The following is a 26,309-nucleotide window of genomic DNA, read 5'->3' on the forward strand; positions in this document are numbered from 1 at the left end:
TCACTTTTCCTCTTGTCGTTTGCTATCACTCCACGGGCAATATGGTTCATCGCCCAAGACTACTTTGTCTCCATGGAGGCGGTGCTTCTTCACAGATCATGCGTATACAATTCTCCAAGCTAGAGTCCGCACTACGCAAAACCTTCCAGCTCGTCTTCCTAGAAGGCCCTCTAGACAGCGCCCCAGGACCTGGCGTTCTCCCCTTCTTCAAGGATTTTGGTCCATACTCCTGCTGGGTCAGCGATGACAGGTCATTATCCCCGGAGGAGAAGAGACAAGAAGAAACCAACGCAATTGCATACATCAAGACCTTTATGATTCAATACGGCCCCTTCGCTGGAATCCTCGGATTCTCACAGGGAGCCCGTGCTGCAGCCAGTATCTTGCTAGAGCAACAGCGAGAGGCTTTTACTCATGACTCCTTGTTCGGTGTCTTCTTCTGTGGCACGTTTCCTCCATTCATTCCTGATGCCCCTGATATCAGCCTACCAACGATACACGTACTGGGACTTACCGACCCCTATCTTCAGGAAAGTGAAGTGCTGTTAGAGCATTGTACGCAACAAAGTGTTAGGAGAGTCATCAAGTTCAACGGAGGCCATCACATGCCGACCAGCTCAGACGTCACTCAACAGATTGCTGATGTAATTTCTATGACATACAGAACATCACAAAGGAAGAGGGCTTCAGGCATCTGGAAGAAGAAAGTTGTAGACTCTCGACCTTCAGCGCTTGAGATTTGAGATTTAGTACACCGTGCGGACTGGAGAGTTTAGAAATTAGAATAGATTAGTACCGAAGCATAGGTTAAGCCAGTAGTACTATCGACTCATCTTTTGCTAATAACTAATATTTGAATGAACTACCGTTGCTGCTCAAGGTCATGACACTACTCCATGACTTGCGGCTATATAAATTCAAATATTAGTTAAGGTCTCATTTAACGGTCTTAAAGATATGAGCGACACTATAATAGATCCATACCATAGAGGTATCATAATGACGGCCGACAAGATTCTCATCACGGTAATCTAGATCAAAATCAGTTCGAGTGATAAAACCGTGGACTTGAATCACTTCTCGACTCGAAAACCCTGCATCACAAGAGGCTGTACGGATACCGTTACCGGTAGTGCAGTCTCCAGCGTGAGATTCTGAGGTTGCATTAGACCCCAGCACACACCGCTTTGGGCAATTCGTGTCCATGCAAGATCGGTAATTTTGATTGGCATAAAATTGCCGGGCCCGTCAGATCGGAGGCTTTATGTACATACCCTGGACATGGCACGATGTCGGGCGTCCTCGCCGTCTGATCATTCTCTGACTGAAAGGATTGCTCTTGCATGCTACTAGTTCAATCCTTCAGACCTGAAAGACGCAGATGAGAAACATGGGTAAGAATCCTGTACATTCGCGGGGTTGGTTTACACACAAGCTTCCCTATGCGTGTTTGCTTTTGTGGCTTGTGAATTGAGGATACTGAACTGAGTATAGGGGAATACACTGGAACCGTCCGACGGAGGCTTTCGCGATGATTGTGCCAATTTTTGACAGATACAGCGAGTGGAAAAAGAACAGAATCAGTCATGAAACTATTTGTCCTTTCTCCCCAATCAATTACTCTTTTGCGTAGCGGGATTGCTGCTTGTTTGCTGCGTATTTCATGACTCCCTGATAAAGGCTCAGCCCGACAAAATGGCCTCCGTCAATACTGCAATGCCCAAGCCAGCACCAGAAAAATCACCATCCTCTGATCATCAGCCTGAACCAAGCAAGAAAGGTGCCCGATTTTGGCTCATCTTTGTGGCTATTGCCCTGACAACTTTCCTCGCTGCCCTCGACACATCCATCATCTCAACAGCACTACCCACCATCACCGCTGACCTTGGGTCAGAGTCTCTTTACGTATGGATCATCGACGCATACCTCCTGGCCTCAACGGCCACCATCCCCATCTTTGCTCAAGCCGCCAACATCTACGGTCGTCGCAGTTTGACCCTCATCGCCGTTTGCATCTTCACGCTCGGTAGTGGTCTATGTGGTGGCGCACATAACACGGCCATGATGGTCGGTGGACGCGCCGTGCAGGGCATAGGCGGAGGAGGCATTCTCACCATGAGTGAGATTGTCGTATGTGATATGGTCTCCATCCGAGAACGGGGCATGTACGCTGGCATCATTGGCGGTGTCTGGGCCATTGCCGCCGTGGTTGCGCCCGTCATGGGAGGTGCTTTTGCGCAGAACATCTCGTGGCGATGGATCTTCTACATCAATCTCCCAATCGCCGGTGTTTCTCTCGTCGCCTTGGGTCTGTTCCTCAAGCTGGCTCGCCCACCGTCTGGCACCGTCAAGGAGCAGATGAGCAGGATAGACTGGGGCGGCAGCGTTCTTCTCATCGGCTCTGTCACTTCCATCGTTCTAGCACTGAGCTGGGGTGGCTCTGAACATCCATGGTCGGGCTGGCAAACAATTGTTCCTCTAGTCATCGGCCTGCTTGCCCTAGTCGCCTTCTTCGCGTACCAAGGCGCTCCGTGGCTCAGAGAACCCACCATGCCTCTCAGACTATTCGGCAACCGAACATCATCCACATTGCTTGTCATCAGCTTCATCCATAGCCTTTTACTGTACTGGGTTTGCTACTTTCTTCCAGTTTACTTCCAAGCTGTCAAAGAGGCTAGTCCTACACGCTCAGCAGTCATGCTCTTCCCCATTGCCTGTACGAGCGCTCCCGCTGGTGTAGCTGCTGGCATCACCATCACCAAGACGGGAAAGTATCGTGTTTGGCACTTCACCGGATTTGTACTCATGTCAATTGCCTGTGGCCTTTTCACCTTGCTTGATGCCCAATCCTCAACTGGACGCTGGGTCGGCTTCCAGATCTTGTTTGGCGTCGGTACAGGAACAGTGTTTACTTCGACGCTGCCTCCCATCCTCGCCAGTCTGCCTGATTCTGACGTCGCCACTGCAACTGGTGCGTGGACGTTCATCCGCAACTTTGGATCAATCTGGGGTGTTGCCATCCCGGCTGCTGTCTTCAATAACCATGTCAATCATGCGGCTCCCAAGATCTCAGACTCGACAGTCAAGAGTCTTCTCGTTGATGGAGGGGCATACGAGCATGCGACCCAGCACTTCATCAAGAGTCTCTCTCCTAACCCGGAGCTTAAGACCCAAGTTATCCAGGTGTATCTAGAGGGACTCAAGGTTGTTTGGCAAGTGTCTCTCGCATTTTGTCTTCTAGGCTTCATTCTTTGCTTCTTTGTTCGCTCATTGACACTGCGTGATGAACTCAATACTGAGTTTGGGTTGAAGGAGGAGAAGCCCAACTCGAAGAACATGTCGAGTGAAGAGGGCGTTGTGAGGGAGTAGACACGCTGAAGGCCCTGAATGAAACTCGTACCAAATGGCCATAACTTGAGCTTTTTTATTCTATCAGATAATTCTAGTCAATCACCTTTTTTCATAAATTCTGAATCTGTTTATCTACTCAACCTGATCTCCTTGTTGCCTTGCGTTGTCGATGGAATTTTGTTTACAGTTGAGTATCCCGCGTCTGAGTCCTGTGTGATGACAGGGCACTACGTCTCTAAACTTGGCGTCAAGTCTGTAGTTCTTTAGTGGTTCAAAGCGCTGAACATTCTCCGCTACAGGCCTTATCGCGCTATAAATTCCAGGCGTCCCATCAATCTCAAACTCCCGCATAACCTTACTTGTTCACAAGACATCCTCTACTTTGCAAACATCTTTTAATCATGAATTTCGATGCATTCTATAACATCATTGCAGGCCAGCCTCGCAGTGCCCGAGAAACCAGCTCGGGCGTAAACCCGCTGGATCGTTCCTCTTTGTGGCCTGCCCCAGTTGCTACCGCAAATGACGTTGAAGAAGCTGTTCGCTCTGCACAAGAAGCATTTCCCGCGTGGTCCCAAAAGACCTATAAGCAGCGTACGGAGCTACTGGAGAAGTTCGCTGATCTCTATCTTGCCCACGCTAACGAATTCTGCCAATTGATCGCGACTGAGTGCGGAAGAACAGTGAGCTGCATATTTTCACCTCAGAGGACAGTTACACGCTGATGAAGAAGTTAGGCTGGGAATGCAGCAATAGAAGTGTATTTCGCTGCGCAATGGCTACGATATCCGTGTTTGTTTCAACAGACCTTCTCAGTAGCCGCATGCGATGCTAACCAGAACAGCAAAATATGAAATTTCCCAAGAAATTACGGAAGACGACAAGAAAACATCAATTGTTACTCAGGAGCCTCTTGGAGTTGTCGCTGCCATCTGCCCTTGGAACTGTACGGCATCCTTCTAAAAAGTATTGAAATACTTGTTAACATTTAGCAGTTCCCTTGATGCTCGGTAATCCCACGACACTTTACAAGGAGTATCGAGCTAATATCTAGAAGCTTTGGGAAAGATCGCACCTGCTCTGGCTACGGGAAACTGTGTCATCCTCAAACCATCGTACGTCAGCTCGCAGATACACTATTTTCCCTGTATTTCACTGACTTGATATAGCCCCTTCACTCCATATTCGAGTTTGAAGCTTGTAGAACTAGCTCAGCAAGTATTTCCTCCGTCAGTTCTTCAAGTCCTTCATGGCCACGATGATCTGGGCCCTATGCTTGTCAAGCATTCTCGAATTCAGAAGATCACTTTTACGGGGTCTACTGCTACTGGAAAACAGATCCTCAGAGATGCAGCTGAGACAATGAAGAGAGTAACCCTCGAAACGTAAGTGTATCTGAATGGCAACGTTCACTGCTAACTTGGCGGCACAGTGCTGGCAATAATGCCTCCATTATCCTGCCAGATGTCAACATCAAAGCTGTTATTCCCCAATTAGCAGGAGGTCTGTGGTTCAACGCTGGTCAAGTCTGCATAGCCACACGCCGCATGTACATCCACCAAGACATCTTCGAAGAAGTCGTGGCTCAGCTCGCAGAAGCCTCAAAGGATCTAGCTTCCAGCATCGAACCGATCCAGAACGAGATGCAGCTTGTTAGGCTCAAACAAGCTCTCGCAGACGCAAACGCTGCTGGCTATGAGCTGCTGTCGCTGGGTAAGACGGAGGCTGCCGAAGGATTCTTCATTCGGCCCACGATTATCAAGAACCCGCCACCGGATGCACATATCGTGCAACAGGAAAACTTTGGTACGTGGCCCGCAGTGATAATCCAAGTCATTTTTGGCATCAACTTACGCGCTCCCATAGGCCCCATCGTGTCATGCATCAAGTTCTCATCCCTCGATGAAGCCATATTTTTAGCCAATAATAGCGACACTGGGCTAGCCGCAAGTGTGTGGAGTGGTGACATTTCAGCCGCTAAGCGTGTAGCCGCAAAGCTAGAGGCCGGTAATGTCTACATCAACGGCCCGCCTCAGCCGGATCCTTATGTGCCGTTTGGGGGCCATAAGCAGAGTGGATTAGGTGTTGAGTATGGACTGCCCGGGTTGTTATCGTTCTGTCAGACAAAGTCTACGTATGTGTACAAGTGAGATAGAACCACCCCCAAGACTTGCATCGCGGAGTACCTTTGTTCGATCTACCCCTGCAGGCACTAATTAGAATGTTACACCCTTTTGCATCCCAGATGCAGCGTCCTGATATTTGGTTCATGGTATGGATACGCAATATGCAGCTTGGGAGGATTACGCCGACATGCACCTATTGCTACGGTGCACTGATCAGCTTATTTGTTTCATCTAGTCGTTGCAAATCCTACCCAAACATGTACATTCGTAAAAGACTTTTACCCACATAACAACAAACACAACTGTGCCACAGGTGTAAAACCTGCTGCGACTTCCATGCATTGCTTGCCATACGCCGTTTTTAGTTTGCATGTAAATCCTTCCGGGTGGCTTTGCGTCATACCATGAAGATATGGCCTGATCAATGCAAGTGTCAGTCAATCCATTATCCGTTCCCGGGAGCTACCGATGCTGACTATGAGACGGTGGGCTTCGATTCTCCTAGGGGACTTTGCAAAACCGTCTTGGTGACAAGTTTCGTGTCAGCTCACTGAAATGAGTGCTGCTGTTCACGGCAGTTTATAGTGCCCCTGCTCCTCCAGTCACTATTGTAATCCCCATCTTCTCTTTGGCTAGAGACCAAGACACAGTAAAACACTTCTTTCGTCATGGAGTCTACGCCACTTCAATACCCTCTGGGCCTAAAAACAGATTCCTTGGTAAAACAGGTCTCGGAGGTGTTGAAGAGCTTGACAGTCACCAAAGCTGTCGGCGCTTTCATCGTCTTATTTATCATTATACCAAAAGTTTTTGATGTAAGCTATCCTCATTCTAGGTATTATATCTTCTCCTGACCAAACCAAGTTCCTCCGAAATCTGTTTTCTCCCGTCACATCAATCCCTGGCCCTCTCATCAACAAGTTCAGCCCTTGGCCGCTGGAGATTGCCACGTTCAAGGGGAAGAGGTATGCAAATAGAACCTTGTATCGCAACATTAGTTTTGACATTTCCCTTAGTCATCGGTTTGCTCGTGCTCTTCATCGCAAATATGGCCCCATTGTGGTCCTTGCTCCCGGGATGATATCTATCGGTGACTCTAAGGAAATTAAGCGTATCATCCAGAGCGAAGACTGGGTCAAGTCCGAAGCCATCTACGGGAATTTCAGACAAGATTTCCATCGTCCAACACTTCTCGCTTTTACTGAGAAGAAAGCCTACTCTAGGCGCAAGCGCATGCTATCTTCCATGTTTGGTATCCGCTACATCCGTAGTCTGGAGCCTCTCATGAAATCTTGCGTTGATGCTGGTGTTGCACATCTCAACAAGCTTTGCGACAACCCTTCCAAGAGTACTATTATCAATCTTCAGCACTTCATTCACGGTTTGGCTATTGACACCATTGGAGTTACTACCTTTGGTGGTAGCTTTCACGTTGTCGAGAATGGAAGTCACCCTCTCCCATCTCGCTTGAAAGCTGGTATGAAAATCTCTGCTGTGATGCAACTCATAAGTTGGATCAAATACATTCCTTTTCTGCCCAAGCGAGATCCCTACATCGAGAAGTTCACATTCGACATTGTTGATAAGCGCCGCAAGGAGGCTGGAGCCGTCAAGCATCAAGACCTTCTCCAGCATCTTGTCGATGTCTGTGACGACTCTCCTGGCTCTGAGTTCCGCACCTCAGATGTCCAAGATGAGAGTGTAATTCTGCTGGCCGCAGGGAGTGAGACTACTGCAAACGCAGAGCTCTTCACAGTCATCCAGCTTCTGAAGCATCCCGAAAAGATGAAGAAGCTCATTGCAGAAGTTGACAAGTGGTATCCTCCAAGTGAGCCCGACCGGGCTACCGAGTGTGCTTACTCTCAAACCGGCATGACCTATCTCCAAGCCTGCATCGACGAGACTATGCGTCTGATTCCTGGGCAGGCGACTGGAAGTCCCCGCGAGGCATCCAAGCAAGAGGTTCTTCTTGGCTACAAGATTCCCAGAGGGACTACTGTTTTCCCCAACACGCAAGAAGCTCATCTTGACGGCAGCATCTGGGAGCAGCCCGAGAAGTACATACCCGAGAGATGGCTCGAGATCTACTCTCAGAATCAGACCTCTTCTATGCCCTACTGGCCTTTCTCTGCCGGGAGCAGAATCTGTGTAGGAAAGAACTTTGCTTTTCAGGAGATGCATATTTCCCTAACAACTCTTCTGCGCAAGTTCACGTTCGAATATGTCCCGGGTCAGGATGAAACGACCGTGTTCCGCATTGCGCAGCAACTGGAGGCGGACTCTTATAAGGTTCGGGTGAAGAAGAGGCTTTAAAGTAAGGCAATATCTGAAGTGAAGAAGTGACAGGTGAGAGGTCCAAAGAGCCTTCTGGATCCCGACTGAGTATTGTTATTGTGGCGAGTAATCTCACGGAGCAATTTCCATAGACATTTTATGAGATGAGCACTAGGTAACAACTAGTGTAAAGCGAGAGAGCCGACAGGTGACACAGTATAATTAGACAAGGGTAGCTTCCTCCTCTCGCGCGCCCACTATATGTCCATATAATGTTTGCAGGTCATACTTGCTCTGTGGTAGATGCAGCCAATGTTAGTAATCGAACGGAGCTAGCCTGCTTTAACCAGACGTGGAGTGCGTACAAGTATATAATCCCTGAGCTCTCCCGGATCAAGTTCAACGTATAGCTTTTCTTCCAGGTTTCTTCCTTCTTACCCACTGTTCAAAATGGCAGACAAGTCACATGTCAACAATGTCCCCATGCAGGGTAACGGCGCTTACAGCTCACATGCTGCTCTTCAACATGAGGCTATGCTCAAAACCCTGCCGCTTTTCCGGGCCGCAGCTGAGGCCATATCCAAGGTTGACTCTACTCGGGTAGCTATCGTTGAATATGGTTCAGCCCACGGGAACAACTCGTAAGCTATCACCTTGATGTTGCGCTGTACGTACTTATAGCTCTCTAGTTTAGAACCAATGGAAGCAATTCTGAAGTCTATCCCGGCTCGTTCACTGGAACTGCTTTTCAGTGACCGCCCGGAAAATGACTTTTGTACACTGTCCAAGACCGTCACTGAGTGGGCTGACGGACTAGTTGGAAACCAACTTCTACATCCCTTATTCATTAGTATGATCCCACGCAGCTTCTATCAACAAGTCATTCCACCGAAATCTGCACATCTCGGTTTCTCTCTCGCTGCTCTCCATCACCTCGATCATGTTCCCCAACCCACCGAGGATGGCCAAGATGAGTCCAAGCTCCTCCAGCGGCAAGCTCATGTGGATCTCGCAACCTTTCTGAAGCTTCGCTCTAAAGAAATCGTATCTGGTGGATCCCTCATCCTCTCTTTCGTTGGTCAAGCCTCTACTGGATATGAGAATTACGGCGGGCCCGTCGACGCCTGTCGCAACGCCATGATCCAAATGGTTCAACAGGACAAGATCCCGGTATCTGTCGCTCAAGCCTTCCGAGTGCCCACCTACAACCGAACTCTGAGTGATGTGAAAAGGCTTATGGACGAGTTCACGCAGATTTGGAAGGTTCACGATCTTTTCGAAGATGATGTTATGCATCCGTCTTTTCATGAGCTCAAGATTCAGTCGAACCCAAGTCAGGAGGCAAGCCACAAATACGCAGAAATTGTAATCGATTGGATGATGGCTGTTTGCTCTGGATATTTTACCAAGGCTCTTCAGGTGGGATCACAGAGGGGATATACTAAAGAGGAGGAGGAGAGTCTACTTCAAGATTGGGTTACTAGAACAAAGGAGCTTTTTATCCGTGATCACAAGGATGAGGAAGTTATTTGTTCTTTTATTTATATCCGACTAGAAAGGCTTTGAGTTTAAGAGATCGATTATAAGTATAAATATTATATAGTTTTAAAGCTTAATTTAAAATATTTATGTTTTAATTAATTACTTATTATCGTAGACTTTATAAATCTTATAACTAATAATAAATAGATCTTTATATAATTAGTTATATTATAAACTTACTTAATATTTATAATAGTCTTAAGAATTATATATAGTATTATTACTTTACAAGTTTAATTTTGAAATTATTTAAACTTTCATTGAGTATACAGGCAACAGTATAGTAAGCAAGATACAGGAGGTTAAGGAGATACTGATAGTCACGAGCCTGAGTATATATGCTCGCAAAGAGATATAAACAACGACCAAGTTATTAACAGAAGCTGGCGGCTCACATATAGAGTAGCAAATAATACAGAGATAGATTCCACTAAATATCAAACAATGTCTGTTTGTAGATACTCGCAGTCACATTTAAACACATAAAGGTATATAGATAGCATCACACGACTCAGCAAACATATTATCGCGAGTAGAGACTACACAAAGCAACAAACAGAATTACACTATATCTCATATCTTGCTCAAATACCTAAGCGTCGTGGAGCAATGGCTCCGTGGACGCCATGATGCCATCAGCCATTGTGAATGGATGCTTGCGCACTTCAAGAACAGCCCCCTTTGCTTCGGCCTTGTCGACATCTCGTCTGCAGTACTTCATGTCACCTTCCACAAGATAAGGCTGCAACCAAGATCACTTTCCGTACAGCACGACCGGGATGTGTACCTAATCACCAGCAGCTGGTGGTGCTGGAGTCTCCTCTACTGCCGTCGCGTTCAGTGATTTAAGATGATCTTCTTGGAATAGGAAAGGTCCCGTACGGTAGCATAGCCTGATCTTCCGCAACGCTTGTTGCACTGCCCAGTCCGGAAGCGCTAGGCTTGATGGTGGGAGGACACCCGTCTGGGCTTTCACGGGGTAAAAAACATCGACAAGGAGACAGAAGGGAAGTATTTGCTCCTGCCGTCTTTTGATAATGTCATCTACTTCCAGTAGGCGGCCATCTTGGAACAAGTCGACATGACGGGCTTTCAGGGTCGGCAGGGTAGATAGGATGTATAGGGTGGCATGTGAAGTCTTCGTTCAGGTCGACTTCAGGCACGCCGCTGGGCCAGAACGTAAAGATCTTGCCGAAGTCTGGCCGCTTTGGGACGTCTGACCGCAAAGACATATACGCGGCCAGACCATCGTCGGAGTATTCTTTCAGCCCGAGATGGAGAGGCAGGTCGTAATCAGAAAGCTTGGAATAGGATTTCCCAGCGAGGTTCCGAAGACTCGTCTGGGGCTGCAGCTCCTCGTGATTCAGTTCAATCGACCATCCAGCGATGACCAACGCAAAAGGACGACCAAAGGCGGCGTTCATGACGCTGGGATAGGATTCTGCAGGGGGTGCCATACAGCTGGAAGCATCGCCTAGTATCTCGATCATACGCAGAGCATAATGATTCGCCTTCAAACTTTGGATGAAGTCGTCCAGGATATTTATCTTCCACTCATCGGCAGTATCCATCATAGGAGGCTCGAAAAGGCCATCGCTCATGGGAGGTTGGTTCACTTGAGCGACTCTTGCGGCGGCGTTGCCCTCAGAAGTCAGGATCTCTGCACGAAGGTCCCCAGCAGATGTGAACGCTTGTAACGAAAGATCGGCGCTGTTGTACATGATGTAACCGCAAACCGGATCATCCCACTCGCCGCAAGGCCTCCATGTGCTTTGGCCAGTCTCCCCCCGGCTTCAGATGCGCATTGAACAGTCGGGCCGGCTGACTGATAGATGGCGGGATCTAAAAGTACTCACAATTGTCTCCGGTGGAAACCACGACATTGGGCGTCTCTTTGCCGTTGACCATGTGAGATGACGGCTGGTACACTGATGAGATAGATGGCAGGAGGCCGTCTCCATCAACAACTTCCACTCCTCTGCCGAACTTATCAATCACATTGAACATCTTGAACTTCACTTGCCCATGACTTACGGGAATGAACACTGCCTCTGGATCGACGCCATCTCCGTAGGTTAGCGGATCGCAGTGATTACCAATAATCCCCAGAGTTTCGGCAGTGAACCCAGCAGCTTCGCCCGCAGTCACTGCTTCAGGCATCGCAGTCCCATCTGGAAGCGTTGGCCGCACATGAGCTGTCCCACTAATCAAAGTGACAAGCTGATCGTAAAACCCATCGAGACGACAGGCGAGCGAAGGGATGGCCTCCATGTTAGCATACAATTGATCTCTTTCGCTGACCGCAAGAACGCTCTCCAGCATGCTCTCTGGCAATCTCCCAACCGAGTTTCGCAGTAGGTTTGCCACCGACCCTCCTGGTCTCGGATGTAATAGAGCTCTCCCACCCATTGCACGACGCGGGTATTGAGACTTGCTGCTTGAGACATCCTTGGTTGGAGTCAGGGACTGTGTCAGCTCTGGGTACGCTTGAGCAGCAGATCGTCGGGCGTGCTGAGGCTCCCAGAGGTCATACGGGATGTGGAAGTAGTCTGCCTCCCATCCAACATAGAGCGGGACGAGGGGGTTGTCCAAGACAGCCTCGGTATGAAGACAGCGTTGCAATACGGCGGCACGACTTCGTTGTCTTTGAGCTCCAATAATGAATCGCCTACACTGGCACACATATAGCCTACGTGTTTGCCATGGGCCAGTGCGGCAGCAGTGGGAATAGATACTATATTATCGGTCATGTCCATCGCAGCTTGATATGCTTCATCTCCGAAGTTCGTAGCTTCGAAGGCCTTGATGCACTGAGATAATAATCTAACGGGCTGACAGTCGGAGAATCCATCAGGCCACGGGGATTTGCAGCCGAGGAGTGTTACTGTCGGGTCTTTTCGCTGGACGAAGGAATCGGAGGGAACTTTTTTTTAACTCAAAGTTGGATGTCTTCCTTTCCTTATCCAGGGAAAAATTGGCTATGAGATCTTCCAGGTGACTTTTGGTGTTGATGAGCCTGTCTTCGAGACTCTTGATTTCGGTCACCAAGCCTGAATGATTGGCCAAGACCTCGTCTGTCCCCGACAGTGCATCGTTTGTGACGCAGCGCCACCATTCGCAGAAGAGCTTCCAGCGCCGATAGTCAATATTGAATCGTATGTGGTCGCAAGTCCACTGAACAGCATTTATTTCCTGCAATGCTGTCTTGTCATCGTCAGTCAATTGTGGTGCGGAAGAACCGCCGTGGTCGCTTGATTGTCTTTCTTGTCGCTGGATGTTGCCACTCTCTACTGACTTCCACCCTCGACTTGCTTGAATTCTCGGAGGACTCTCGAGGACTCTTCAGCGGCAGTCTGTTTATCTATATCTGCATGATGAGTACCAGACACCGCGATGTTTTGCAGCTTCTGGAGATCCTGATGCGACTGGCCTGCATCAAAGCACCAAGCGCGTCAAATGGGTCGGTACCGACCGCCAGGCTGCCATCCGATTTCATGATGATTGCCTCGGCCTCTGCGGAGAGGGAGGGATCTCTCACATCGATGGTTTTTGGATTGGGGTCCCATTTCAACAAACTGTACGTGCTTCCATGACAGATATGTCGAGGGATCCTGAGATGTTGTCCATCTCGTCACACCAGCTTGGTCCATCTTGGTCTTTTCCAACACCATGTTCAGTTGCGCGAGGAGCTTCCCATTGATTATGTCAGGAGCTTTATCCATACATGGATCTTCGCTTATGCCTGCGTGCCACCCAATCACCGAATAACCGATCTCCGTACCGGCAGGTATATCGTTCAAGGGATCGTGGAAACTGAACACATTGGGGTCATGAGGCTGGTAGTCTGCGAACAAAATGTTGCCTGCACTGTTGGCCTTGAGAGGCTTGACGCGAACGACGGTGGGAAAATCGCTTCTTTGGGCCCAGTCTTCTAAGTTCCTCTGCTCACCAAGGAAATATCCTCCCTGAAGGTCAATGATACGCTCATCTGTCGGCTTCTCAGGCGCGCGGATATACTGAGATACGTCTGTCATCAGGTTGACGGAAGGGCCCACGTCGTCTATATGCCGGCAGACGTCGCTTTCAATAACCCAGCCAGCATTGTTGGATGCGTTCCGAGTCACTCTCGCGACCATCCAGCGGTTTAGCGGAGTAGCAGCTGCTGAAAACTTATCTTGCTTTTCCGACGCTGATTCCCATCGCTACATCTGTGGCAATGTCCATGATATACTTATGCCGGAAACGTGAGGGCGTGGCTGTGGAGTGGTAAGATCATAGAGCCGTGGGTTGGCCGTTGTGACTCTGGCACTGTCAAAGTCGGCATGGTCCTGCAGGTCAGCCGGGACAGTTTGCTTTCGCAATCGAAGTTTCGAGTAATCGAACAAGTTCGTCGGTAGTAGAGTGACATTGGGACATTTCTCTGAATACGCCTCCTGATTTCCCAGTCCCAGGAGATCTATCTTCATGGGGACCAGGAGTGTCGCATCAGGAGGGGGCGCCAGTTGTGGATCCATCAGGCGTGGGCGCCATTCTTGTAGTTGCTAAGTACGTTTTTGGCCTCAAAAACCCGGAGGGAAACTTTTCTCGCTCAGCAACGAATCGAAAGGACAAACGACATGAGTAAGCTATCTAGAAGCAAAGTGAGCATCTTCCCCAACTCAGCTGTGTGGAATTTAAGTAATGGCTTTTGCTACAGATCATGTAATTGAGGAGAGAAGCTGGCGAAAGAGAAAAGGCCCCATATCATATCCTGACAGGGAGGCTATCGGGGGGAACGGGGTCTAAGCCGGGCACTAAATAAGTCAGATAAGCCCTGGTTTACCTGATGTTAGATCCCGGCATCCAATGAATGCCTCTAAAATTTCACCACCATCAAATTCCTCAAACCAACATCAACACCCCTCCTCAGCATGTCCGCAACACCATGGGTATGCCGAACCTGCACAAGAGCATTGACACGCTCTCACATGCGCCAATTCGTGCGCTTTGCAACCAATGGTTCGCCTCCCTCTCAATTTCTTCCCCAAAGTGCCCCCGCTAATCATCGTAGATGCCTCACCACTGCTCGCACCCGCCCTCCTCCAGCGCGCCCAGTCCCTCACATCCGAACACGACGACCTGCAAAAGACCCTCAACAACTCCTTCGATTCCTCCATAGCGAAGCGCGTCGGCGAATTATCCCGCGTGGCTGAAGCGCTGAAAGCATGGCAGACCTCTCAAGCCTCCGTCGCCGAATTGACCTCCATGCTCGATGACCCCGACCAAGACGCCGATCTCGCTGCCATCGCCCGCGATGAACTCTCCTCCGAGACAGGAAAACTCGAATCCCTCGCCCGCAGACTCTCCGCCAGCTTAACGCCCCGCCACCCCTTCGCCGATTTCCCATGCATGCTGGAATTCCGACCCGGCCCAGGCGGTCTTGAAGGACGATACTTCATGGATACTTTGTTCAAGATGTACAAAGCGCTGTGCATGCGCCGTGGTTATCGCCACACGGTGGTAAAGTACGAATTCGCCGATACCGCAGGAGACTCCTCCTCATCCGCCGGCGAAAACCCCCTCCAAGAAGCCATCCTCGAAGTCCACGACCAAGGCGCCTTCGACATCTTCCGCAGCGAAGCAGGCATGCACCGCGTGCAACGCATCCCCAGCACCGAGACGAAGGGCCGCGTGCACACCAGCGCCGTCGCAGTCTGGGTTTTGCCCTCGTTCCCGGAGAACGGCGCCTCGAATATCGACTTTGACGATCCAGAGAGTGATTTCTACGTTAATCCGCAGGAGGTCAAGATTGAGACGATGAGGGCGAGAGGTGCGGGGGGACAACACGTTAATAAGACGGAGTCTGCTATAAGGATGACGCATTTGCCTACGGGCACCACTGTGTCGATGCAGGATCATCGGTCGCAGCAGCGGAATCGAGAGGAGGCGTGGAAATTGCTTCGTTCGCGAATTGCTGATCAGCGACGAGAAGCTCGTGAAGAGGAAGCGTCAAATCTGAGAAACAGCGTGCTCTCCAAGACGCAGATCACACGAGGTGATAAGATTCGCACATACAACTACAACCAGGACCGATGTACCGATCATCGCGCAGGCGTTGATGTGCACGACCTACCGAATGTGCTCGAGGGCGGTGAAAAGCTAGATCGAATCATGGATGGCGCAAAAGACTGGCTTGTAAATAAGGACATTGAACTCCTCATGGCCGAAGAAGAAGCCAAGGAGAAGCTCAATGGCAAGAAATAGATGTGTACAACACTGTAGCATAGACATTGTATTATCATGTACAGAACCCGCTGTAGGGAACCCAAAACTGCTGAATAGACGATGATATCCGACGCTTCATATCTTCGTGCCATTATACGTATCAAGAACCGAACCAAACTCCAGCATGCATCCGATGAGGATACCACGCTCCCAGCTAACTCCATGCATTCAAGTCCATTTCACATTAATCCTCCTAGGACAACCTTTCCGATACTAGCCACCTCCATCTTAACATGACTCCGACTCTGCTCCTCAAAGTCCCGCACTATGCCTTGCACAATTATCTTGCGCACGCGCGAATCCGCTTTCGTGAAGAGTTCGGCGACAGGTGCAGAACACTCTCTAGGTGAAGGTACCAACGCCAGAAACCTCGTGTAGCAATCGATCAACACATCGCACAGCGTCGCAAACGTCTCAAAGTAATCGGGATCAAACGGAAGCGAAGGCGTGAGCAGAAAAGTATACTCTTCTCCGGGTAGGAGATCTGTCTCAGCAGCTGCAAAGTTCATCACCGATGGTGCAGGACCACCAGCTGCAGGGAGAGAAGCCATTTCGTCGACCATGGGGTGCATGTCAGCTGCTGATGTCGAGCGACGAGATTTACCGCCTGGACGACGGAACATGCTTGGCAGACGCGCGCGGGTGAGCGATGCAGCGGTTGATGATTCGCCGTGGAGTTGTTGGAAGGAGTCGAATTCGGAGAGGAGGGAGTTTAGGCTTCGGAGGAATTCGATCGATGTGGAGGAGTACAGGTCGATGATTGTCGGGAGGGAGAGGCCGAGGAGGAGATGGTTCGTTGCTTTGCGACCGAGCTTTCGAGCGTCGAGGGAGGGCATGCGAGTGAGGTCCGTCTTTTCGAAGAGATATGTCTTGAACCAATAAATCCGTCCTTCATGTCTATATCACCGTCAGCTTCCACCCAAATCACTTCACTCGAGGTCAAACATACGCTTTCCGCAGATACTCCAACGTCGCGATGCGCTTATTCGCAAGCTCCGTAACATGATGATGCATTATCCCCGCCTCATTCTGCTGCCACATTCCCGCCGTCCCAACCGCCCCATTCGGCATTATCCCAATCGGCGTATTCGGCACAATCCCCCCATGAAGGGTCGTCGACCCCGTCGCACTCCTACTCAACATCTGAACTTCCACCGGCGCCGCTGCACTCTCCACACCGTCTGGTCTAGGCGCTACCTTCGCAGCAGCAGAGAGAGCGTAATCCGGCAGCGCAGGAGGCGCCGTAGCATCCGTGACAAAAGCGCTGGGCCCGTTCCCAAACGAACTCCCGCGCCTACTCGACAGCGATGCCTTTCGCGAGAACGAAGCTTTGCGGTCTTTGGGGAGGATGCTGCTTGTGTTTAAGGGATCAACAGCGTGGCCGTCGCGCGTGGTTGGGCGGGAAGCGGCGTTGGAGGAGAAGATGGATGTTGAGAAGATGGGCGTGCCCGTGTTGTTTGGGGTTTTGGGAGGCATGTTGTTTTTTGTGAGGATCTGGCCCTGGGGGCGTAAGGTTGCGTTCGTGGTTGAGTCTAGCCGTGCGTTAAAGGAGGGCGAGGGGTGTGTGGTGATCGGCAGTCGAAGGAGCCAACACTTGTCGTTTTCGCCCAGAGCCGCAAGCGTCGCAGTGAATCCACGCGGGAGTTTGAGCGGTGTTTCGCCTCGCTACGCCTATGGCGCTCAGCGCCGCTTTTCTTCGCTTCGATTATCGTTCTCGTGAATCTCGATACCGGATCGTCGTGCTCATCAGTTCTGTCGAGTAAAAGTGGTGGTGATGGGTGTATCGCTGGAAGTTGAACCCCCGGTGCCGAATGTGGATTGGGCGAGAATTGCTTTTGGAATGGTAAGGAAAAATAAAAGATCCAGGGCCTTGCGTTCATGGGTAAGGGTTTAAAGGGAGGATCCGCTAAACCACCTCCAGCAAAGACCGGAACAAACCACCATTCTTGGCAAGACGCGCATAGAAGGATCGGTTTCGTGATTTTAATTGACAGGAATAAGGGCCGAATTGAAGATGATCGTTTGGTTTAGTTGTTACAGGCTTAAGCGTGTTGCAGCGGAATTGGGGACGTTGTTATGGAACTATACGTGTAAAGGGCATCGAACTTCAGTTTAGACAGGGAACGGTCCTCGGACGGTGTATGATACCGTGATAGGCTTAGCAGGCCATATAACAGGGAGTCTTTTAACTGTTTCCAGTGACTTTTACGGAGTAGAGCATACAAGGCAATCACAGGATCATCTACGGACTAGCTACAGGATCATCATATAAAGTAATTGGATGTCTACTTACCCTGTAGGGGCAAGATCTCATTTATTGCAACGAAGAGTTCGGTAAGCATACTAAGTACCTAGTTTAGTGAGACTTGTCTAGCGAGTATGGTTCGTTTATCCGCTTATTTGGCATCAATTTATCGTGCAAGCCAGTTTTGTATGATGTTGTCGATGGTGACCATTTCTGTTTATTATCTATCGTAAAAGATGCTGTAGTTATTTAGGTTGTGGATTAGGGCTGGAGATTTGGGTGCTATGAACTTTATATAACATAACGTTAACTGGTCTCTTCAAGAATAATATTTCTAGCATCAAAAAATGTTTACGGTCAGCCAGCCTTTGCACACAGTCAAAGTTTCAAGGCCTCGATTTAAGCTCAGCTCAGCACGCTAACACCGTGACGTCTTTGTGAAACTCCAAGACCCCTCACTCACTCACCTCACAGCACCATCGCAACCATCTTCAATAAGAGCAACAACGCATGCATATCAGATAACCACCCAAAAATGACAACGATTCACATCTTACGCCATGGCCAGGCTCTACACAAGTAAATCACCCTCCATCCCTTCCCTCACCTCACTAACAACCCAGCGTCGAAAGAGGCTATCCCCACCGCGACCCTCCCCTAACAGACATAGGCACGGCTCAAGCCCGCTTCATTCAACAAACCATGAAAATCCAACCCGACCTAATAATCGTATCACCAATGACACGTACCATACAAACAATGTACATCGTCTTCCGCTACCTCCTCCACAGCACAAAAACCCCCGTCCAAGTATGGCCCGATCTCCGCGAAGCCCACGACGCAACCTGCAACAAGGGAGTTTCACGAAAAGAATTAGCAGAAAAGTTTCCAAACCTTGACTTTTCAGCTTGTCCGGAGAAGTGGGACTTTCCGCCGCATACCCCGGATGATGCAACGGTACGAGCCGAGAGAGTGAGGCGGCGGTTGAGGGATGTTGCTAGGACTGGGGGCTATAAGAATATCATGGTCGTCACGCATCGAGGCATTGCTGCGTTTTTGGTGCAGGGTGATAGATTCAGTGTTTGTGGTAAGTGTACCAGTATAAAGTGAGATTCCAGCTAATGATGTAGAACACCGGTCATATCGCTTCGCCACGAGTGAAGAAGTCGACAAAGCGAGGCATGGAGTTAACGTAGATACCGGCCTCGACCAAGATTTTGGTCCGACAGTGTTGATACCAGCTGAGAAGCCGAAAGCTCGCCAAGAGCAGTCAAGTTGACGGATACTATCAATAGATGCAAACTCCTTGTTTGAAAGCAGGCTTGGGCGATCATGAGGGTTGAGAATACAACCTCGACTACAGTGCTGACCCCGTCTCACTAAGCAAAAACAATGATCAACCGGAAATATTGCTACAAGAGTCCAGTGGTGGCCACGTCAACATAAGCGGAATACCACCCATCCTTTCGCAATCACCGAGCCCACTTTCATCTCGCAATTTGGGGTCCATGACAAGTCCAAGTAAGCCGGAACAAACCCATAAAAAACCCCTCCAGTTTCGAAACAAATCTAATTGGATAAACAAGTCTCAGCTTCGGAGCTATCCAGCAAACTATCGATAGTTTAACTAAAATAAAGAAGCGCTCTAGCTAAGCCTCACGAGTATATTTGCAGACCACCAACACCTTCATGTCTGCATCAGTGGCGGTGTAATGCATCCTGCAACTCCACGCTTACAGCTATTTACGTTATCCCGTAAGCCAAGCCACTGCAGGGCTGACCAGTAAAAACATGCATCTTCGCTGATTACTTTCAACGCGCTGTGGAGATGGGATGAGAAAAATGTCAGCACTAGTAGGGCTGAGCTCGGCATCACGGCAGTTTAAATAATCTCCCATCCAAGGCCAAATGTAAAAAAAAAAATTAAAAAAAAAGTATTCAGTGCTTCTTTCTTTTATTTCCCAGAGAAATTTGGTTGCTGAAAAATCATGGCTTTCGTACGACCGTTGCTATACGTCGCCCTCGGGCTTCTCATGGTAGTCTCCATCATCGAACTCTCCTTCATCTCCAGCATGGTCGGTTGGCTACACGGCAACGCCAGCGGAACTTTCTCATTCGAGTACCGCGGTACAAGACATAATCTAAAAGGCGAGCCTGCAAACTTGATCGTTGATCAGGGCCACACCAGCAACGGCGCAGCAGGAACAGCATTCGTCCTCATCGGCTGCGGAGGAATCATCGCTTTGATTCTTCGCAACAGACAAAACCCTGGGAAATTCAGTCGATTCTTTTACAACACGTGGCTGGTCTTCAACGTCCTCAGTTTACTGCTTATCCTCACGGCTCTTATCTATACGTTTGTCGTTACGAATAATCATAACGGACAACGTATCAACCCTGGTGTTGCGGCGGGTCTGGATGACGATGAGAAATATCCCCTTCAGTCGTGGACACCTCAGAATTGGTTCTCGGCATTTTTGAAACTCGACCTTACCAACTCAAATGAGAGGAATGACATTGAACATCACTTGCGTCTCATGCGAGGCTGGCAGTACAACCTCATTCCCTTCTTCATCATCCATCTTGCCGAGACTGGCCTTGCACTCTGGGACGCCATGCTTCGACGAAAGGAACCTGTGCCAGCCTATGCGCCGCCCAAGCACACTGTCTAAGTCAATATCATATACGAAAAGGATCCGAATCCTTGCAAGGATGGGACATTATTTTTATTGGGTACATAAACGAAGAAATATGGCATCTTACCTCGGTTGAAAAAATGTATAGAGGGAAATATTTTATGATATAATAAATAACATAAATAATTTACTCACCTGCTTCATTCGTGATAGAGACCAGTAACTCGTTTATGATTACAAATCCTGTACTCGGTAGGGAGTACACGAAGGGCGTGCCGATGACTCACTAGAGCCCCCAGCGGGGCATTTTCTCAACACCATAAAAGCCATCTCCAACCTCGCGATGCTCATCTCGTCAAATCATCCGAAAATCAGAGCAAAAATGACCTATTCACTCTTCATCGGCAATAAGCGCTACTCGTCTTGGTCAATGCGACCGTGGGTTCTCCTCAAAACCCTCGACATCCCCTTCGACGAGAAGCTCAACCTCTTCAAACCTGGTCGCCGTCAACCCGACTTCCTCGCCTTTTCACCAACAGGAAAAGTCCCCTGTCTTCATGATGGAGAAACTTCAATTGTTGTTTGGGACTCGTTAGCTATCTGCGAGTACATCGCGGAGAAATACCCCGCTGCTTGGCCGACTGACGCAGCAGCACGTGCTTTTGCTCGTAGCGCCGCTGCGGAAATGCACTCTAGCTTTGACGCCATTCGCGATGAGTGCTCTATGAATGTTGGCTTGAGGATTGAGCTTGGGACACCCAGTGAGGCGCTCCAGAAGGATATCAACCGCTTCAATGAGCTTTTCAAAGAGGGCTTGGATAAATTTGGTGGACCGTGGTTGGCGGGTGACAAGTTTACGATTGTGGATGCTATGTATGCTCCTATCGCCTCGAGAGTCAAGACTTTTGGTATTGAGCTGGATGGTGCGGCGAAGGAGTATGCTGATCGGTTGTATGAGCATGAGGCTGTGCAGGCGTGGATTAAGGGCGGTATTGAGGAGACGAGCAGAGAGCCTAACCACGAGGATGATTGTGTGAGAGGCCGAAAGATTCTGAAGGACTTGACCAAGGAGTAACGTATTGATTATGTCTCGGGAAAGTACAGTTGGCTATGGGAATGGCTGTATAAGAAAGATACAAGATAACCGAGGGCGTTTGGGAATATGATTGACTCAACAAGTGTTCCGTATTTAGTTTTCCCAAGAGGAAGTTCCCGCGAAGCTCAGATATGCCATCTTGGTAAGAATGCGAAACTTCTTTCCCCAGATGATGAACGCACCCGCAAACACAGCGATGAAAAAAGACAAGAAACAGACCAGTATAAAAGTATCCTGCACACCCATGCTGTCAATCCAAGGCTGAATGCCAAACGTCATAGCACAACCAATGATGTTCCTGATCAGGATTACGGTCGTGATAGCTTCGTCATCAACCTCTTTGTAACGGTCAACAATATACGCCATCCTAAGCGCAGCTGCAACAGTCAATCCAAAGCCAACGAGTCCCAGGCCGACAACAGGACCGATCCAAGGTAACGAATTAGCTGCACCGACGCCGTAGAGCAGGAGACCGCCTGACATTAGGAATGCCATGGGGATGAAGACCCAGAGACGGAACTCTGGCTCCAGCCAGCCGCGGTTTCGGCGTGTGAGGAATAGGACAAGCTTGTCGTTGACAGGACCCGCCATCAAGGCTCTGATGGAAGGTTAGCACTCTAGTAGTGCTGTGTTGTGAAGGAAATTTACCCGAAGAGACCGCCAATGAGAGGTGACAGCCAGATCAGACCCAAGGCCTCATTGCTCATGTTATATGGTGATGAGCCTAAGATGGAAGCTGTAGTGGTTCCCAAGACAGTAATCCATGATACGCAAGCCCCATACTGGAGACCGCTCTGCATTAGGTAAGTATATCGACAATCTGACGGAGAAATGTTGTAGCTTATCCAAACAATGGCTGGAAACCAAGCTAGTTGCAGAGGTCGATAGACTTGCCGGACAAATTGCCCCCAAATTCCTGGGAGAACAACCCACGGGCGGTACTGTAGACGAAATGAGTCTGTCTCCAGGACTTGACCGGCCCTGTATACACTACCATTGGTAGATGCAGAGTTTAGTCGTTTTTCTCCTTTCTAATCGTGTTGGATAGCCTCGAAAACAGACTCTTGGACTGGATCTTGGGGTAGTTCCGAGCCTCTGATAGAGTTACTTTCCTCCAAAGGAAAAAAAGATAGCAACGAAGAGTATACCACACAAGATAGCACCCCACCAGTATACCCAACGCCAACCGAGAGTCTCGATCATGTAACTAGAGAAAATTGGACCGACTGAAGAGCCCGCTGATAACCTAAAGGCATAAATGCCGAAGGTAAAACCTCGTTCATGAGCAAAGAAGATATCAGCGATCGAGATGGGAACAAGAGCTTCTCAAGGTGCACGCCAGAGTCCGAAGAGGACATGAGCGCCGATGAAATCACCAGAGTTCCTCGCAGTTGCAAGCCAGATATGGCAGCCAATAACTACAGCCAGACTAGAAAGATATGCAATACGCCTACCAAACTCTGCCAACATTAGCACGTGTACTGCTCGGGCCAAGATACTTACTATGAGAAAGAGGTGTGAAAAAGACATTTCCAACACCAAGCATCAATAGTGTCAAAGCAGTACGATGTTGAGTTGGTTAATCGATGTACCAAGCGCATTCTGAATATCAACATAAACAGAGCTTTCCCAGTTTCCGAGGGCAGTCATGACGGTGCTGTATATGACGAGTAAGAAGAGATGACATCTCTTTCGCCAGAGGGACCACCGGATTGGATCGCCTAGATTGTTGGATGGAGTTGGAACAAGGATGATTTCTCCATGTTGGTTGGTATTGTGGGATGGTTGAGTGTCGAGGTAGACTGTGCCAGGGACGATTTGATAGTCCGAGTGGCAAGGGTGATTCTCCTCCATGGTGATTCAGAAGGGATTGTTAAGAGTGATGTGAGGATGAGTTTGGTGCTGAAGTCATTGTTCAAGACGGCGAGGTGTCTTTATAGACTTGTCGATTCGACTGTTGATAAGTAGTTCAGCGAGAATAGTCAACCTGCCGATGATAATGCCGGTCGTTCATTGTGGCACGAAAACCTGGGGTTCGAACCAAACCCAAAGAGGCCTTCCGACGCACTAAAGCTCAAGGCTAGAGGCGATAACGGCCTCAGGTGACCAGCAGATCAATCATCCAGATGGGAAAAGAAAAGTGAGAGAGATTGAGTTCGAGCGAGACTAAGCTCCATTCGGTCTTCCGACAAACTAAAAGTGACCCTTGTCTGACTGTTGACCAATGATTTAGCTGGTGTTTCATCTCAAACTCCAATATCCGGTAGTATATCCGTAGGCTGAGGAGTTGAGCTAGGCTGTATTAGCTCTTCCGACAAGCTAATGAAGCGCCGTGTGCTTACCTCAAATACATGCAGTAAAAGAACAGTCGCGATATTAGAATCTTGCGTAAGACTCTCCTCACTCCGCGTACTCAACCGAAGGTGCTTCAGGGCATCGCTGTGTTGCTGTAAAGCGTGAATACGCCAGCTCGTTTGAAGCTGCGAAATAATGATAGCTGAACACGCGAGCCAGGCATGCAGCATACTGCGAGAACTTGCCAAGGCTTCGAAACCCTGGGCTAGCATCGAGAACTCTCGGCCCTGATCTAGTCTCGACGTAGCCTGGTCGAGGACCTCGAGCAGTCCTGTCATTGAGCATGAGGGCAGGCCTTGGAGGAATTCGTTGAAGGCACCTCTGTTGTTAATGTGTATCGGAGAAGATAGGCGGTTTCCGTTTTGTAAGATCAACTCCTCACTAAGGGCACTCGGTGTGCTAGGTCCGCTGGCCTCGTCATGGGAGCCGTTTTCTAGCTGAGGACTCACACTCCTCTCACCAGCCCGAACATCGAACTTCTGGTTACGACGCTCACTACTGCCACGCCAACTGCAAGAGACCCGACGATTCAAACAGCTACCGCATATCGGGCGACATTCATCGCATTTCTTGCGTCGACTTCGGCCCAGAGCAGTGGGAGTGATTTCGCCACTGTGGTGAGACTGTGGCCTTACATGGGATGCAAGCGCCCGAGGACCGGTGATGATTCACGCGCTTTTCTGCATGACCCTGCCCCTCGAGTAAAGTCAAATTGCGCAAACATCGGTCAGTGGTCGTCGGATCTTGAGAGTGTGAAAGGCGAGTGGTTGATAACGTTACTAATCCGGGATTGCGGGGTTAAGGTGTTGGTTTAGCCTATGCTATCTCGGGATAGTTCCAAAGTCTACAGGTAGAAGAGATCAGCCTTGACTAGGGCATATTAAGAAATCCTATATCAGAATACGGGCCTAAAATCAAGAGGCCTAAAAGTAATGCATAAGAGTAAGGTATAGAAGTAAGACATAAAAGTAAGGCATAAAAGTAAGATTATAGACTTCAACTCTTCAACGGCCTCTGCTGGTTCGGGCATATTGATAAAATGGCAATTGCAGAGGCTGGCAGAAGTGTCTTTTTGAAGATAGCGCCGATAGAAACAGTTATAGATCCAGAAAACATACTTAAGTTGAAGCTAGAGACCATCGATTGGGTGGTTGGCAAGTATGAGTGAGAATTGAGCTCCGGCTCGGTTCGGGTCATGTTGATGGTATACCATAGTACTAGTCAACATTAGGTTAACTGTTAAAGAACCCCGGCAACCTTTCAAAACTATTTAATCCTTTCTCAGCCCCAAGAAATGGAAAATATCGCACCTGAAATTCACTGCTTAATACAATCTACCTTTTCTAAATAGACACGCCGCTCAGAATCTGAAAATGGCCCTCAAATACGACCCTGAGTTTCAGGCCGTCCACGATGCATTTGCAAAAATGTTCAAGCTTGAGCCTCTATCTTTAGATGATATCGAGGGCTCTGCCAGAAGACGTGAAACGTCCATGCAAGCCTTCATTCCAAAACCGGTAGCTCATCCCGGCGTGGAGCAGACCACCCACCCAATCGATACTTCCGACGGCCACACCATTACAGTCGTCAGCTTTAGAAAAAGGGACTCAAAATCGAGCCCTGGACCAGCTCTTCTTCACTTTCACGGAGGAGGCATGATAATGGGCTCAGCCGAATCGGGAGCAAAGATATTGTCAGAACTGGTCATGGAAACATCTATCCCTGTCTTCAGTGTCAATTATCGGCTTGCTCCTAAATTCAAGGGCCCTATTCCCGCTCAAGATGGCTATACTGCTTTGCTTTGGCTACAGAATAGAGCAGGTGATTTTAATGTGAACCCGGCAAGAATCGCCCTCCTTGGGTACAGCGGAGGTGGAGGTGTCGCTGCAGGCGTGGGTTTGATCGCCCGTGACCAAGACCTACAGCCTCCTCTAGCCAAGCAGATTCTAATCTACCCGATGCTCGATGACCGCAATCTAGTAGAGAATGAAGTTCTGAAGCCCTTCGCTACCTGGTCGGCCGCAGAGAATCGGGTAGGGTGGACGGGACTTCTTGGAGACCAAGCAGGGAACCCAGATGCCCCTGTTTCGCAATACGCAGCTCCCGCTAGGGCAACAAATACAGCCAATCTGCCACCGACCTATCTTGACACTGGAGATCTTGATATATTCCGCGATGAGGTCGTCACGTATGCTGCGAGACTGCTTGCGCAGAACGTTCCTGTTGAGCTGCATGTTTATCCTGGCGTGCCTCATGCGTTTGAGTTGATCGCGCCTAATATCGAAGTCTCGAAAAGGGCTGTTGAGAACAGGCGGAGAGCCATGATGGACTTCTAGGGCTGTCCCTTATACGGCGTCTTTGAATAAATTGAGAAAACAATTGCACTCGGATAAGCACCTCATCTTCTCGACGTATTTTCG

General features: G+C 49.2%; 13 protein-coding genes across 13 annotated transcripts; 9 read left to right on the plus strand and 4 right to left on the minus strand.

Annotated features, from left to right (window-relative positions):
- Positions 1-41: 41 nt before the first annotated feature.
- FUS5 (Esterase fus5) lies at positions 42-743 on the plus strand (the record flags this gene model as incomplete). Its single annotated transcript, XM_044829565.1, has 1 exon — positions 42-743. One exon carries the CDS (start codon positions 42-44, stop codon positions 741-743), a length of 702 nt encoding a protein of 233 aa, XP_044676240.1.
- A 952-nt stretch (positions 744-1,695) lies between these two features.
- On the plus strand, positions 1,696-3,369 carry FUS6 (COP9 signalosome complex subunit 1; the record flags this gene model as incomplete). Its single annotated transcript, XM_044829566.1, has 1 exon — positions 1,696-3,369. One exon carries the CDS (start codon positions 1,696-1,698, stop codon positions 3,367-3,369), a length of 1,674 nt encoding a protein of 557 aa, XP_044676241.1.
- A 383-nt stretch (positions 3,370-3,752) lies between these two features.
- FUS7 (putative aldehyde dehydrogenase fus7) lies at positions 3,753-5,501 on the plus strand (the record flags this gene model as incomplete). Its single annotated transcript, XM_044829567.1, has 6 exons — positions 3,753-3,945; positions 4,196-4,297; positions 4,409-4,466; positions 4,521-4,736; positions 4,784-5,157; positions 5,218-5,501. 6 exons carry the CDS (start codon positions 3,753-3,755, stop codon positions 5,499-5,501), a joined length of 1,227 nt encoding a protein of 408 aa, XP_044676242.1.
- Positions 5,502-6,145: 644 nt separating this feature from the next.
- On the plus strand, positions 6,146-7,790 carry FUS8 (Cytochrome P450 monooxygenase fus8; the record flags this gene model as incomplete). Its single annotated transcript, XM_044829568.1, has 3 exons — positions 6,146-6,292; positions 6,342-6,442; positions 6,494-7,790. The coding sequence occupies 3 exons, from the start codon at positions 6,146-6,148 to the stop codon at positions 7,788-7,790; spliced, it is 1,545 nt and encodes a 514-aa protein (XP_044676243.1).
- Positions 7,791-8,201: 411 nt separating this feature from the next.
- FUS9 (Methyltransferase fus9) lies at positions 8,202-9,317 on the plus strand (the record flags this gene model as incomplete). The annotated part of the gene is made up of 2 exons (XM_044829569.1): positions 8,202-8,392; positions 8,441-9,317. 2 exons carry the CDS (start codon positions 8,202-8,204, stop codon positions 9,315-9,317), a joined length of 1,068 nt encoding a protein of 355 aa, XP_044676244.1.
- A 1,016-nt stretch (positions 9,318-10,333) lies between these two features.
- Positions 10,334-11,564, minus strand: J7337_012039 (uncharacterized protein; the record flags this gene model as incomplete). Its single annotated transcript, XM_044829570.1, has 2 exons — positions 10,334-11,084; positions 11,146-11,564. The coding sequence occupies 2 exons, from the start codon at positions 11,562-11,564 to the stop codon at positions 10,334-10,336; spliced, it is 1,170 nt and encodes a 389-aa protein (XP_044676245.1).
- Positions 11,565-12,580: 1,016 nt separating this feature from the next.
- Positions 12,581-13,327, minus strand: J7337_012040 (uncharacterized protein; the record flags this gene model as incomplete). Its single annotated transcript, XM_044829571.1, has 2 exons — positions 12,581-12,723; positions 12,832-13,327. 2 exons carry the CDS (start codon positions 13,325-13,327, stop codon positions 12,581-12,583), a joined length of 639 nt encoding a protein of 212 aa, XP_044676246.1.
- Positions 13,328-14,217: 890 nt separating this feature from the next.
- On the plus strand, positions 14,218-15,536 carry J7337_012041 (uncharacterized protein; the record flags this gene model as incomplete). The annotated part of the gene is made up of 2 exons (XM_044829572.1): positions 14,218-14,272; positions 14,344-15,536. The coding sequence occupies 2 exons, from the start codon at positions 14,218-14,220 to the stop codon at positions 15,534-15,536; spliced, it is 1,248 nt and encodes a 415-aa protein (XP_044676247.1).
- A 200-nt stretch (positions 15,537-15,736) lies between these two features.
- J7337_012042 (uncharacterized protein) lies at positions 15,737-16,393 on the minus strand (the record flags this gene model as incomplete). The annotated part of the gene is made up of 1 exon (XM_044829573.1): positions 15,737-16,393. The coding sequence occupies one exon, from the start codon at positions 16,391-16,393 to the stop codon at positions 15,737-15,739; it is 657 nt and encodes a 218-aa protein (XP_044676248.1).
- A 3,397-nt stretch (positions 16,394-19,790) lies between these two features.
- On the plus strand, positions 19,791-20,474 carry J7337_012043 (uncharacterized protein; the record flags this gene model as incomplete). Its single annotated transcript, XM_044829574.1, has 2 exons — positions 19,791-19,929; positions 19,951-20,474. The coding sequence occupies 2 exons, from the start codon at positions 19,791-19,793 to the stop codon at positions 20,472-20,474; spliced, it is 663 nt and encodes a 220-aa protein (XP_044676249.1).
- Positions 20,475-20,820: 346 nt separating this feature from the next.
- Positions 20,821-21,513, plus strand: J7337_012044 (uncharacterized protein; the record flags this gene model as incomplete). The annotated part of the gene is made up of 1 exon (XM_044829575.1): positions 20,821-21,513. The coding sequence occupies one exon, from the start codon at positions 20,821-20,823 to the stop codon at positions 21,511-21,513; it is 693 nt and encodes a 230-aa protein (XP_044676250.1).
- A 114-nt stretch (positions 21,514-21,627) lies between these two features.
- On the minus strand, positions 21,628-22,241 carry J7337_012045 (uncharacterized protein; the record flags this gene model as incomplete). The annotated part of the gene is made up of 2 exons (XM_044829576.1): positions 21,628-22,132; positions 22,183-22,241. The coding sequence occupies 2 exons, from the start codon at positions 22,239-22,241 to the stop codon at positions 21,628-21,630; spliced, it is 564 nt and encodes a 187-aa protein (XP_044676251.1).
- Positions 22,242-25,262: 3,021 nt separating this feature from the next.
- On the plus strand, positions 25,263-26,225 carry J7337_012046 (uncharacterized protein; the record flags this gene model as incomplete). The annotated part of the gene is made up of 2 exons (XM_044829577.1): positions 25,263-25,620; positions 25,711-26,225. 2 exons carry the CDS (start codon positions 25,263-25,265, stop codon positions 26,223-26,225), a joined length of 873 nt encoding a protein of 290 aa, XP_044676252.1.
- Positions 26,226-26,309: the final 84 nt, after the last annotated feature.

The sequence above is a fragment of the Fusarium musae genome, chromosome 9 (assembly GCF_019915245.1).
Source record: "Fusarium musae strain F31 chromosome 9, whole genome shotgun sequence".
NCBI lineage: Eukaryota > Fungi > Ascomycota > Sordariomycetes > Hypocreales > Nectriaceae > Fusarium > Fusarium musae.